This window comes from Lissotriton vulgaris, chromosome 10 (assembly GCF_964263255.1).
Source record: "Lissotriton vulgaris chromosome 10, aLisVul1.2, whole genome shotgun sequence".
NCBI classification, from domain to species: Eukaryota; Metazoa; Chordata; class Amphibia; order Caudata; family Salamandridae; genus Lissotriton; species Lissotriton vulgaris.
The window spans coordinates 109,681,909-109,697,192 of NC_141698.1; the positions used below are offsets into that span (position 1 = coordinate 109,681,909).

Sequence of the window (15,284 nt, forward strand, 5' to 3'; positions counted from 1 at the left end):
TTACCACCCAATACTATTGGGTGGTAAATAACTAATTCCTGTGTACATGCACATCTGTGCATGTACACCTGTGCCATGTGGTACACATACCTGCCCTAAGGGCATGTATGTGTGCCACATGGCACACAAGCCAGAAACAGGGGTGCAACAGGGTGTCAAAGTGACAACCTGTCCCCCTTGGCAATTCGGTATTTTTACCGAATCGGTAATTACCGAATCGGTATTTGCCATTGATTCCTATAGGTTTCAAGGCCCATAGGAATCAATGGCAAATACCGACTCGGTAATTACCGATTCGGTAAATACCGAATCCTACTGAATCGGTATTTGTTACCGAATAATTATCTACATCAGATTTACTGATTCATGAATACCGAATCAGTAAAATTTGGTATTTATGAACCAGTAAATCTGATTTACCTACATCTAGCCCTAGGAGCCTTAATTATAACCTATTGCACTTGTAATACGGTTGATGGGATATTCTTCATGTTTGTGCCAAAATACCTATCCACCAATTCTCAATTAGGTCCTTAGATTAGACAGAATTTTTCACCCACCCCTAATTCCCAATTTTATATTTGCCAATGTTTCTACCACATTATCTTTTCAGATGGTGTGCATGACCAGGTATATGTGCATAGGCAACACAACAATAGGGATGTCTTATATGAATCAAGGCTTCAGGGCAGCTGGTGGAGGCACAGCTTAGCTTCTTCTCAGTAGAGTTCTCGCTTGGTGAGCTCCACTGAGGAGATGTTGATATCATTGTTGATCTGCACTTTGGTGATGAGCGAGAGGTGCTTCAGGCGGTGCCTGTACTGCAGGATCTTACTGTCATCTATGAAGACCTGAAAATGTTCCTGGTCGGGGTAGATTTCAATCTGAAAGAGACAAAAGATGTTACAAAATGCACCACCTGGAGCGATTTTATGCGTTTACAAAACTGCAATCCTTGAGAAGAATGTATGACGTTACAACGCATACTTTTACAATGCATACTTTTACAACTCGTTTTTTACAACGCAATATCCATTACAACGCATTCCATTACAATGAATTTTTAAAAACTACCTTTACAACGCATTCCATTACAATGCATACTACCTTTACAACGCATACCATTACATTGCATGTATGGTAGGTATTGGATAGTGTAGGGGTAAAAATTACTATTCCAACTCCAGGGGGGTGCAACAGTAGGGTAAGGTTTGGATAGTGTAGGGGTAAAAGTTACTATTCTAACTCCAGGGGGTGCTACAGTAGGGTAAGGGTTGGATAGTGTAGGGGTAAAAATTACTATTCTAACTCCAGGTGGTGCAACAGTAGGGTAAGTGTTGGATAGTGTAAGGGTACTATGCGTTGTGATGGTATGCGTTGTAATGGTATGCGTTGCAATGACTGCGTTGTAATGACATGCGTTGTAGTGGTATGCGTTGTAGTGTCATGCGTTGTAATGGTTGCGTTGTAATGGCATGTGATGTAATGGATGTTGCGTTGTAAAAGTTTTGTTGTAATGGTAGGGCGTTGTAAAAGTTGCATTGTAAAGGTTGTTTCCCCTTGAGAAGGTCTTAACAGCCCTTGTGTGGTCATTTTCCCTCTCCATGTATCCTTCTGTGCCATGGACAGACACAGGTACAGGTGTGCGCACTCACTCAAGTGCATGCACACAGGCACACACATGACTTTACCAATAGTTCACTTTCATATTTATTAGAAGCAGAGCACAAATATTTTGTTTGTGGTATGAATGGATTATTGACCTTGGCCAGTGGCGTAACAACAGTCCCTGGAGCTCCCACGGTGCAGTGGGCCCTGAACTTCAAATAAACCCTTCAAGCACTGTGCACGGGTGGCTCCTAACTGGGTCCGGAGTGAAAGGGGCACCTCCTGCATGCACTATGCAGTGGGGGGGGGGGAGGCTCGAGTTTCGTTACGCCACTAAGCTTGGCAAAATAGTTTTTCTGGTGAGTGAGACAGTGTGTAGAACACTGTTTAACATTCAAAATATGAGTGAGGATTGATTGTAGTACAGAATATCGAGTCCCGAATATCAATGGGGCAGGATATCACTGCAACAGTATTGAGGGACAAAATAGATAAGAGCACAGAGGGAGGTAATGATTATTATTTGTAACTCTAAATCAACATACCTTAGTGCAGGGGTCGCCAACCTTTTCTGTACTGAGAGCTACTTATGTTCAATGAAACGCACTAAGGGAGCTACCAGCCACGGCCGGTAGTAGGTGTAACTGCCGGGCGGTGATGTGGGGAGGGGGAGGAGCAGGGTGGGGGGTAGTAATGTATGGATTACGGACTTTAACAGGTAAGTAAACATATAAATAAATAAAACGAATTTCGTTGCGCGCACTGCATCGCATTTGGTGATGCAGTGCACACATCACCGCACATCACCGCCCGGCAGTTACACCTACTACCGGCCGCAGCTGAGAGCTACTAATATTATTAGTGCTGTATAATCTCCATTTTCTTTATACGTATATTAATTCAACCAAACAAAAGCTTTCTAATTGAATAAGTTGGGCTGCACACAAGTGAGCTGCTCATGGGTAGCTAGAGAACCTCATGAGCTACTGGTTTGAGACCCCTTCTGTAGTGATATTCCTTAGCACAAAAATACCCCCTTGCATCCAAAATGGACGTGTGGATTTTTTTTGCCCTAAGAAATATAATTAAAGGCAGCAGAACAGGAAACGCACTCTTAGAGTAGATTTTATTCTAATTTACTCGGCATTTAGTAGTATTTTCTCAGTGCAAAATGCACCCTTGTGTCCAAAATGGATGCAAGGATGCATTTTTTCACCGAGAAATAGAGCTAAATGCAGCAGAACCCGATTAGCGAGCATCCGCTTGCGCTCGCTAAATGTGCACTTGTAGTAGGATTGTTTCCCCAAAATTCCACAAGCAGGAGTAATCACATAATTATTGGTAATTCCGCATCAGAGAGTAATGCGGGATTATCAAAAATAACTCTGATGACTCTAGAGTAATTAAAATTCCACCCAAGCCTTGTAGCGATATTCTGCCCAGTCGATATTCGGGACTCGATATTCCCAGCCTGTACCATGAGAATTATATAACCTAAGATGAACAGTACCTGGAGAGTTGAATCCAGCAAAATACCCAGAATGCCCAGAGCACCCTGGAGGTAAACAAATTCACTGATTATAATTGATAAGGTGTCTCTTTCTTTGACCACATTTGCCCTCTTTCAAACCAGAGAAAACTTATATACTTCCTGGATAGAAATGTTATAATCAAGTTGACATTAAATCCCATGTTTTCTGGCTGTAGGGACAGTAGCATTTTAATAAGAGAATATCATTTTACTAGTTGGGGGTCACTTGGTGGCTATATTCAATTTGCTTTTATTTCGGTTACAATCCGTAAAAAGCATTTATAAAACTTTTCATACAACGGAGTTCAAAACAATTTCCAATTTTTTTGTATTTTTTTGTGTTTAAATAGCTGTATTAAAGCAAATAGGTATGTGGTACAACAATATAACAATAGTCATATAAAAAAAATAGCAGGAAAAAGCTGCGTACAGAATATACAATATAAAGGGATAAGCAACATTAAAATAACTGTCACTGATAAATGAATAAATTCAAAAGTTAAGAGCAATAATAAAAAGTTATACCTTAAAACAAAATAGCATTTTATCGTTTTGAAAAGAAAAGGGAAAGAAAAAGGAAAAAGAAAAGAAAAGAAAGAGAAAAAAAAAGGGAAGAAGAGAGAAAAGAGAAGAAAAAGAAAGAAAGAAGGAATAGTTTCCAATGTTGATCCGGTTCCTTGGTGGCTATACCCAGATAAGGAATATAGGGCCAGATGTAGGAGCCCTAATACCGGTCGGAAACGGCCGATTTCGGCCGTTTCCGACCGGTATTAGGGTTTTCAGATGTAGGGGCATGTAATCTTAAGATTCTGTAATTTTACCGATTCCGTAAATATACCGATTCTGTAAAATACCGAATCGGTATATTCACCGAATCGGTAAATCCATATGTAGGTGACACTTCTAAGAGTGCCACAGGCCCTTAAGAGTCTGTATTTTACCACACAATCCTATTGTGTGGTAAAATACCGAATTCAGGTGTGCATGCACATCTGTGCATGCACACCTGTGCAATGTGACACACAGACATGCCCTTAGGGCATGTCTGTGTGCCACATGGCACACATGCCTGTATTTGGGGTGCTAGAGGGTGTCAAAGTGACACCCCCTGCACCCTTGCTGGAATCGGTATTTACCGAATAGGTAAATACCGATTCGGTAATGCCCATTGATTCCTATGGGCTTCAATGACCATAGGAATCAATGGGCATTACCGAATCGGTATTTACAGAATTGGTAAATACCGAATCTTAACGATTCGGTATTTACCAATTCTGTAATACCTACATCCCCCCCCTCTATTTTACCACTTCTTAAATACCGAATCAGTAAAATTCGGTATTTAAGAAGTGGTAAAATAAAATTACCTACATCTAGGCCCTAGTGAGCTGCTGTTAAAGCACGGGGTCTCCTTAGAAGAAAAGCCCCACAGGGATGTGTTTTACGTTCACCTGGAAGGGTTCATTTGCCTCCAGCGGGAATGCGTCCGCACGCTCTTCCGGCCCCCAGCGGCTGGACAGAAACGAATTGCAGACAATCCTTGATTCCGAAAAGCGGGGGTTGAAGTGGAAGGCAATCTGTTCTATCGCGTCCGAGAGGAAATTAATTTCAAACCTAGAAAGAATGTTACAGAAAAAAAAATTACGAGCAGCACAGCTGTGGCCGACATTCCAGAACTACAGAAATAGAAAAGAAATGAAAGAAGAGAGGGTACTGCTGAGTTCTGAGTAATTTTTTTTACTCTGCATTTTTGTGTTTTTTTTATAAACCTGGATATTTTTACCCTTACAAAAATGAGATGAGAGACAATTGGGTTTGTGGTTTTCATGATCATTATAAGGGAATCACAGTCACGACATAAGATATCTCCCATACTGCACTAAAGACTTCAACCACAGACTCATTTTCATGACACTAAAATTAACTCCTGAGGGCAGTGGGTGCAGGCGGGCCTTCAATATGTCAACTGCGGAGACTACTCAATTACCGCCACCGACATAACCCCCCAAAACTGCTAAATGCCCCCCTTGCCATGGGAGGAAACACACATGGGGCGAGGGGCACTGTTTTTTTGTTTTTTTCAAAAACTAAATTTCACTTTAGGTTTTTTCTTTTAAAAATACAAAAAAACTTATGTTTGCTATGTGGCTCGTCAACATTACAATGCATTTACAGGAACCGTTGTGATGGCAGTTCCTGCCAGTGCTAGCGATGTCTGCTGGACTGGCGGACATCTCACAATTTGACAGGCGGGGACTCTATCAGGGCGATGGAGTACTTTACTCTGACGCCGTTACAACGTAAAACCCGTTTGACAAACTATAAATCACACCCAATTCTCAATTATGCCTGATTGCGTAATCTCAGGTATTTGTTGTAACAGTGTTAATGAGAAATGCCAGACATTTGGTCAAGATTACTCCAGCATGAATTAGGATGCAGACTTGGATGGGGTTCAGGGCTTTAAGTGGGATGCAAAAACTGGGAAGTCTCTCAAAGGGGTGTGGACAATGTAAGTAAGGTCGTGGCTTAAAAACACATAAGCTAAAAATCTGTGCTTAGCAAAGTGTGCCGCCCGACTTGTATATTGCTGTTTATGTTATTGCATCCAGATATATTATACAACAAGGAGGATCATACCTACAAGAAGTCAGGACTATGGGCTTTGTCAATGTTTGTTAGTTGCATAAGATAAATAGGCAGCAACTACGGCTTGTTGTATATAATACTGAAAAACCTTCCACGTAAAGCCCTGCTGACACCATGACGATGTTGCTGCTCCTGAGTTTCAAAAAGAGAAGGGAAATCCAGAGAGAAAATGACTCTCTTTAAAGGATTTCCCTTCCCCTACAATGCTCACCTGGCATGACATCATGCCGTAACGTCTCCACTAGTGAGAAGTGAGCAGTGTGAGTAGGCGCACATCGATGTGCCTGCTGTCTGCAGCCCGAGAAAAAACGGACAGCCTGCGCCAGGGCACAAAACAGAGCCCGATAGAGACCAGTTTCGAGGCTCCCTTAAAAAACTGCCCGTGCTCAGACCCGGTGAGACTCGAACCACTTAAAGCCCTGGGGTTTGTAGCAAAGTATTTGGGTGGAGTCGCATAAGTTGGCAATTTTTTAACCTTGAAAGGATAAAATCCTGACTAAATCTGCCAGCATTCAAATGTGTTATTTACGGGCTGCATACAGATATCTAGGGCAAGCACCTTAAACAAGTGCCATATCAATATATGTTGTCAACTCTTATTTCCTTGTAACTGACCAGTTATTAACAGTTGTTCAAGCACTGCATGTAAACATTATGTTCTGCAATTTTTATCCCCAACCAAATTCTCCACCTTTCCTTTTTCTCTCCTCCAGCCGTCTAGCCTCCACCAATGTGGTTGGTTCCTGACAAGCACCTCTACTCCTAAGGCTGAAATCAGAAGGTCATATCACACCTTGGTGTCTTCATTTTACTGCAATTCATTGATCTATTATGTTGTCTACTGAAGTTCTGGGCTCTACCAAGGACTGGCCAAGTTCAATTATCCCCGACTCCATTTTCTTTGTGAAGATCCTGCCCTTGCTGGAGGGAAAGAGGCCCTGGAAGCTAAGTTCAGTCACTTCTAGCTCACATTTCTATGAGATTGCAGAAAATAGTGAGTTTTTACCCAGAAGTCACTCTTGGTCCATAGCACGCATTGGGTCTTAGGGAGATCGCGAAGCACAGTTAAGATTTCTCAAATATTCAGAAGTGCCCTTTCTAGATACGAGAGAAAAGTTACATTTTTGATGGTAGGAGGAGACTCCATCATAGAGGAGGAAAAGACCAACCTCCTGCAGTGATGGCCAAAAAATGAACATCTGTAGCATATCAACGAGTCTAGCACAAAAAAATTGTTCCGATGGATACCTCTAACCACAGGTTCCTCACATTGTGAATACTCACAGTTGCCAGATTGGGTCTGGAGAATATTTTCCAGCAATTCTTTAGTATACCAGGGCGTGGCATCGAGCCACTCTGCATCAGCTCTTACCTACCCGGGAAGTAATATTGGAAACATATATAACTGCCATTCCTGTGTGCTGACATCAGTTCCTTTCTTTCTGTGCCTTTGGATGGAGATCCAGATCTTGCTTCCTCAACTTTTCTGTAGTTTTACAGGACTTTTTGTCCAAATCTTCAGAGAGTGTGCAAGGGATAGGTCCACTCTATAGATTTCACGACTTAAAGCCTGCAGGGACCGTCACAAACAGCCTCTAGTGCCTGGTGTGGTTGCTTGACTCCAAGTTTTGTGGGGACTGCCTCAGTATTAATCCAAAGGCGATCTGGAAATGCGAAACCAAACTCTACTCCACCGAGCACTGTTGGAAGGAGCATAAGGGCTGGACTTGGTCCCATTCTCATTTTTGAGGTCATTCTCAGGAAAGGTCCTCTTTGACTCTCCATCTTTCCTCCACTCTCATCAGGAGAAGTCTCATGGATGACACAGTGACTCTTCATCTCAGTCCTGGTATGGAGCCAATCCCACAATGTATCCAATTCCAACCCAAATTTCAGCGCCTATCAGAATTCTTTCAACAAGTCAATGACTACATGGAGGAAATGTTGTGCATTTTTTGCACCCTTCTGGAGCTGTCTGGTGTGCATGTGAGCCCAAGGGATACGAGGAGGCCTTCATTTGGATTACCATTGGTAAATCCATTTTGAATGCTGCATGTGCCTTGTGACGCTGATGGTGGGTCCACCCCAAACTCTGGGTTAACACTCATCCAAACTTCACACCCAGTGACAAGATTTCTGCCGGTACCCTGCACATCAATGTTGATGCTTCCGACAAAGGAGGAGGAACCAATTGTTCTTTTTGGATTCAGAAGAAAATCCAGAACAGCTACCAAAGTCACGCCCTCCTCAGCCTCAACCAAAGCTGATTAAATCCCATTCTGACTTAGGTGGAACCCAATCATTACATAGGCCATTACACATTTCTTTGGCTTCCGAATCTGACTTACACAAGGATTGTGTTGGTTGGAATGATACACCCCACTTATATGACGAGAAAAATATTTTCATGAATCTTTAGGATGCCAGTTGGCTAGACACCTCACTGAATACCGGATTGAACTTTCCCACTGACTCCTCTACAGAGGATTTGGATTCCTTTTCTGTGGTGATACAGAGGGCTGTAGAAGTTTTGGGCATCCAACTTCTATTGGTTGTGGTCAAGACCAGCGTCGGAAGTTCTACAACCTAGACAGTTTTCCACTAAACCACTCCTCCCATTTAACAAGGCTCTTACGGACACGCTAATGGGTACTTGGGCCAAATGAGGATCATGACTACCAATTAACCAACAAGTTGCTAGCTTAAAAGGCCTGCTATTGGAGACCCACCTTTCCTACTACAACATCTTACACTTGAAAGCATAGTGGTCAAGGTATCAACAAGCAGGCTCAACCAAATTCATTCCCTACAACGGGTCCTGATAGGGAATCCAACCAAATGGAGTTATTCGGAAAGTGAATGTTTTCTTCCCCCAGTCACACATTCTGCTCAGTGAATGTTAGTTGCTTCCTGAGACGCTACTCACGTGCATTATAGGACATGGTCGGCAAGATCGTGCCCACAGTCCTGGTGAATTCTACACCAATACCGTGCAGGTTATGCAGGAAGGCCAACATGTATAGGAATATGTCATCTGCTCGGGCTGGACACCACCAACTGCTTGGGCAGGGATGTTGGTCCAGCATGGTGCTTTGATTCTACATGTGGATGATATCCATAGGCTTCTCTAGTGATTTACAGGTGTCACTGATGGACATACGATTTGGTGGCACCAGTCTCCTAGGAGACAAAGCAAACTCGGTCCTTGAGCACTTCAAAGAGGGCAAGAGTACACAGGCATGCTATCTTGGCCTCCTTGAACCTGTGCACTAGTATCCCCAGCAGGTTCTGCCCCTCTGAGGCTTTAGACAAGGCTTAGTGCAACAGCAATGCCAAGATCCACCTCCTCAACAACAGACCCCCAACCTTTCGAGGAAGTGCTCAGAGATCTGCGCAAAAATGTCCAGGCCATATTCGGCAACATATTGCTCAGTCACTACCTCTCTCACCACTGTTACCAAACCACATTAGCTTGCCCTCAGTGGCACATAGCAGCCCAATGAAGGCAGAGTAATTATTACCTCTAAAGGTGGCAGGGCATCACATCAGACAGATGGGTGCTTCAAATCGTTCAGCGAAAATATGCACTACCTTTGCTTTTCACTCAACCACATTTACCACCTATACCAGAGAGGACGTCGGAGGACCACTTATCCATCTTCCAGAGTGAAGCCTAGGCAATCTGGACAAAGGGATCATTAAGAAGCAGGGACTGGATGTTATTCCTGCAATTTCCTGGTGTCAAAGAAGGATGGGGACCTTTTTCCTATTTCAGACCTTCTCCCCTTCAACTTCTTTCACAAGAAGGACAAATTCAAAATGCTCACGCTGGCCCATGTTCTATCTGCCCTGAATCCAGGAGACTAGTCAAGTCAAGTCAAGTCAAGAGATTTGTATAGCGCGCTACATACCCATAGGGTCTCAAGGCGCTTGATGGAGGGTGGAGAATTACTTGTCGAATATCCAAGTTTTAAGTTGTTTTCTGAATGCTATGTGGTTCTGAGTAAGGCGAAGGTTAGTGGGAAGTGAGTTCCAGGTTTTAGCTGCCAGGTAGGAGAAAGATCTACCTCCCATGGTGGTTTTATTGATGCGAGGTACAGTGGCAAGGGCTTGGTTGGAGGATCGTAGCTGACGGGAGGGGGTGTAGAAGGACAGTCGTGTGTTGAGGCATTCGGGTCCAAGTTCGTAAAGTGCTTTGTGTGCGTGGGTTAGGAGGCGGAAAGTAATCCTCTTATTTACGGGGAGCCAGTGGAGGTTTTTCAGGTGACCAGAGATGTGTTCTTTACGCGGGATGTCTAGTATGAGCCTGGCTGAAGCGTTCTGGATGCGTTGGAGTTTTTTCTGGAGTTTTGCGGTGGTACCGGCGTATAGGGTGTTTCCGAAGTCCAGGCGGCTCATGACCAGTGCGTGGGTGACCGTTTTTCTAGTATCGGTGGGGATCCAGCGAAATGTTTTTTTGAGCATGCGAAGAATGTTGAAGCAAGATGATGAAACGGCGTTGACTTGTCTGGTCATCGAGAGTGAGGAGTCCAGGATGACGCCCAGGTTCCGTGCGTGGTCCGTCGGGATGGGTGCTTTTCCAAGGGCCTCTGGCCACCAAGAGTCATCCCAGGCGGAAGGGGAGGTGCCTAAGATGAGGACTTCTGTTTTGTCTGAGTTCAGTTTCAGGCGGCTGTGCTTCATCCACTCGGCTACTTCTTTCATTCCTTCGTGTAAGTTGGTTTTGGCGGTGTTAGGGTCTTTGGTGAGTGAGAGGATCAGTTGAGTGTCATCAGCGTAGGAGATGATGTTGAGATTGTGTTGGCGAGCGATGGTCGCAAGGGGGCTCGTGTATACGTTGAAGAGGGTGGGGCTGAGTGACGATCCTTGTGGCATGCCGCAGATGACTTCAGTGGCCTCTGACTTGAATGGTGGGAGGCAGACTCTCTGGGTTCTTCCGGTGAGGAACGAGGTGATCCATTCCAGTGCTTTTCCTTGGACACCGATGTTTCTGAGGCGCTGTAGAAGGGTGTTGTGGCAGACTGTGTTGAAGGCTGCGGAGAGGTCGAGGAGGATGAGGGCGACTGTGTCTCCATTGTCCAGAAGAGTTCGAATGTCGTCTGTTGCGGCGATGAGGGCGGTCTCCGTGCTGTGTTTGGCTCGGAAGCCGGACTGTGAGGAGTCAAGGGATTTGTTGGTTTCGAGGAAGGCGGCGAGCTGGTTGTTGACGGCTTTCTCGATGACTTTGGCCGGAAATGGAAGAAGCGAGATGGGGCGGTAGTTTTTGAGTTCGGTGGGGTCAGCAGTGGGTTTTTTCAGAAGGGCACTGAGTTCTGCGTGTTTCCAGCTTTCAGGGAAGGTGGCGGTGTTGAGGGAGCAGTTGATGACGTCTCGGAGGTGTGGTGCTATGATGGAGTCTGCTTTGTTGAAGATGTGGTGAGGGCATGGGTCCGTTGGGGATCCTTAGTGGATGGAGTTCATCAGGCGGAAGGTGTCCTCAGTGGAGATTGGGTTCCAGTCGTTAAGGATGTTCAAGGGGGGTGAAGGTCCTGCAGAAGGTTGGGTGGGTTGGTCTCCGGGTCGGTTGTCGAAGCTGTTGTGGATGTCTGCGATTTTGTTGTAGAAGAAGGAAGCTAGGGAGTCGCAGAGGGCTTGGGAGGGGGTGATGTCGTTGGAGTTGGCTGATGGGTTGGTAAATTCTTTGACGATGTTGAATAGTTCCTTGCTGTTGTGGGCGTTGTTATCTAGTCGGTCTTTGAATGCGGCTTTCTTGGCAGACCGAATTAGTTGGTGGTGTATGCGGGTGGCGTTTTTGAAGGCGTCCCTGGTGCTGGTGTTTGGGCTTTTTTTCCAGGCCTTCTCGAGGGAGCGACAGAGTTTCTTCGATTTCTTAAGATCATCGTTGAACCAGAAGGCGTTTTTGCTGCCAAGTTTGCTTTGTCGTTTTTTCAACGGTGCCAGGATGTCGGCGCTGTTGGATAGCCATTGGGTAAGGTTAATGGCTGCTTGGTCGGGGTTAGAGGAGTGGGCGGGGGGGTTGAGAAGAAGCGATGAGGAGATCTGGTCGATGGTGATTTTGTTCCAGTTTCTTCGCAGGGTGGATTGAGGATGGTTGTGGATTGTGGTCTTATTGTAATTAAAGTGAATGCAGCTGTGGTCCGTCCAATGGAGAGCTGTGCTGTGACTGAATGAGACATGTTTGCTGGAGGTGAAGATGGGGTCGAGTGTGTGACCTGCAATGTGGGTGGGGGTAGTGACAAGTTGTTTGAGTCCGAGGTTGGCAAGATTGTCCAGAAAGGTGGTGGCGCTACTGTCGTTGCTCTTTTCCAGGTGAAAATTGAGGTCTCCCAATAGAATGTATTCCTCGGAGGGGAGGGCGTGTGGGGTGATAAAGTCAGTGATGTCATCACTGAATTGTGCACAGGGTCCTGGAGGCCGGTAGAGGAGGGTGCCTCTGAGTGTGGTCTTGGGGTCGGTGTGGATCTGGAAGTGAAGGTGTTCGGCACTGGCAAGGTTGATGTCTGAGCTGGTTGAGATGCGGATGGAGTTCTTATGGACGATAGCGATGCCTCCTCCTGTATGCTTGATGCGGTCCTTGCGGATGATCTTGTATCCTTCCGGGATGGCAATGGTGATGTCTGGGGCTGAAGTAGCATTCATCCATGTTTCTGTTAGGAAGGCGATGTCCGGATGTGGTGTTGAATTTGCAGAGCACCTATTTCCACATTCCTGTCCTACAATCTCACAGGTGCTACCTGTGGTTCAAGGTGGGCCATGAACATTTTCAGTTTTCCTGTTGCTACCTTTCCTGACCAAAGTCCTGAAGAAGATCAAGAACAACCAGGCCCAAGCCATTTTAGTGGTTCTGGATTGGGCCTGGAGAGTGTGGGCCCAGAACTTTTGGCCATGATCATCTGTTCTCCAGTCACACTGCTGCTTCAGGGGGATCTTCAATTGCAGCAGCAGGGCTCACCCCTACACCTGGGCCTGCAGAATTTACACCTCTATGCATGGTGACTGAGTGACAACAGCTGACTGCTTTTGACCTCCTTCATTAGGTAGTGAATGTTCTCTTGGCAATAAGACGTCTATTCATGAAAAACCTTTATGTTGGACTTTTGGTGAAGGTTGTGGCATGATGTACTTCTCGGTGGGTACAACCACTGCTAGCAAAATTGTCTGATGTGTTGCTGTTTGTGCTACCTTTGGCCCAGCAAGGTATTGTTGTAGCAATGGTTACTAGGCATCACGGTGTGCGCCAGCGCAAGCAAAGGACAGGAATGGCGCATTCACGTTACATATGGCCCTTTCCCATTCACGCAGTGCAGCAAGTAGCTTGCTGCGCTTGCTGAAATAAAAGTAAATCTTCTCCAACGTGTTATGCTAGACTCTAGCATATTGCTTTGTCTTTTAGAAATAAAACCAGCTTTTGAAACGCTCCAAGCTTCCCATAAAGTTTTCGATTTGTGAATACTTTTTTTGTGAATTACATAATATAATTAATAAATTTGTGAATTCCTTTGAAGCACAATTATTTCTATAACTGTGTCTATATTTTCGAGGTTCAAGTCGTAGAAATTACTTGGGTGGTGGTCCACGGCTCCCAAAAATGATTCAGTGGGGTTCGACAGAAGTCAAGGGGATAAGAAGGGCTGACTTAGAAGACATCAGCAAAATGGCTGCTAGTGATAGCTCTTCACAAACTTTCAAAATAGGCTCGCATGTCTTTCCTTGTTTTTCCTTATTACTGGAAGCCAGAAACACTATGTAGCCACGCATGTATTAAGCCTCTCCTTCCCAGGAACCAGGATGCCAAGATAAATCATTGTTTTGCAAGTGTGTGGCATGTTTTATATTGTTTATATTGGATACTCGATTTCAGTCTCTGCTCCAATTAACATGTTATATTACCCCGAAGTCTGGTTGGTTCAGAGCTAAAAGTGATACCTGCGGCGTGTTTTTCATAATTTATTGCGAAGAGGAAACGAAACGCAAACAGGGAAATAATTTGCAAATGTTTTCTATCGAAGTTTAGGAGCAGAAATCGAGGCACGTAATGATTGATAGTTCCTGCTTTCACAGATCTGTCCTCAAAGGGGGTGAAGGGGAGTATACGTCAGCGGTGACCTGGAAGTGCATCCACAGACGAACGTTCACGTTTGCCTACAAAGTGTGTTTTTATGTGTATAACCTGACACAGAGGGCTTTTAGTGGGCCGGGTCCTCCGGCAGTTCTAAACAAGCATTTACAATGCAATGGCCAGGGCTTTGTTAAAGTTAGAGCTATTGGCATTGCAAATGGCATTTTTTCATTTTTTGTTTTTAAAAAAAACATAAATAAATGGTGTTGTCATTTACAATGGCAATAGGTGAGCATTAGAGAGTAGTAGAGAGTATTAGCGGACACACACACACAGAGCCACACACACACACACATACCCATACACACGCACACACACACACACAGAGCCACACACACAGAGAGCCACACACATACACAGAGAGCCACACACATACACAGAGCCACACACACACACAACGGCACACACAGACATACACACAGCCACACACACACACACACACACACACACACACAGCCACACACACACACACAGCCACACACACAGAGCCACACACACACACACACACACACACACAGAGCCACACACACACACAGAGCCACACACACACACACACAGAGCCACACACACATACACACAGAGCACAGCCAGGGAACAGAGGCAAGAAGAAAACACGAGCACAGCCAGGGAACAGAGGCAAGAAGAAAACACAAGCACAGCCAGGGAACAGAGACAAGAATAAAACACGAGCACAGCCAGGGAACAGAGGCAAGAAAACTTACCGGCTCAGGGGGGTAGTCTCTGTTTGGTTTCACCTTCCCAGTGTTAAGAGGGGCGACTCTCCTCTTCTGCCCTCACTGGGAGTATCGCGGGGGTCTGCGAGGGGGGGGGGTGCACTTTGCACGTTTCTAAACTAACAATATGCACAGTGCTACAGGAAGGTACAGCCCATAGCACGGATGCGGCCCATTAGCAGCCGTATTAAGTCACTGAAGATAAGTAACACCACTATCTATAGTGTCACCCGCACTGCTGTTTCTCAGAAACCATCGTAGCCGCAGAGGGTGCCAAGTTGAAGCTTGCACTGTGAGTGAGAGGACAGGCAAGCATTACACAACACCATATTAAAAAGGCACCATATACTTACGTGTCTCCCACGTCTGAGAGATATCCGAAAACTTCACGGCCCAGGGCTCTGGGTCTGCGCATTGCTCCAAGCGGATGCCTGCACCAGATCCCTCACCTCCACGACAGTCACAACCTCATCCTGTAACGACTCGACCAAAGCAGAGTCAAAGCATTCGAACTCCTGTTCCACTGAGACTTTGTGGGTCTGTTCATCACTCCAAGGCTCCTCACTTTAGCATAGAGCCCGACTGAAGAGACAGCAGGATGCCTGGCCAGCTCTGGGAGCCGTGGGACCATCCATCGTGGCTA

The 15,284-nt window shown here is 45.3% G+C and overlaps 1 protein-coding gene across 1 annotated transcript in view; it reads right to left on the reverse strand.

The window, feature by feature from the left end:
* Positions 1-619: 619 nt before the first annotated feature.
* GRIFIN (galectin-related inter-fiber protein) overlaps positions 620-15,284 on the reverse strand; it is a 49,104-nt gene continuing 34,439 nt past the window's right edge. The window contains exons 3-4 of the mRNA XM_086942391.1: positions 4,591-4,753; positions 620-884 (exon numbers count right to left, since the gene is read on the reverse strand). Coding sequence (XP_086798517.1) covers positions 720-884; positions 4,591-4,753 — 328 coding nt within the window. The 3' untranslated portion in view covers positions 620-719. The remainder of the gene's footprint in view (positions 885-4,590; positions 4,754-15,284) is intronic.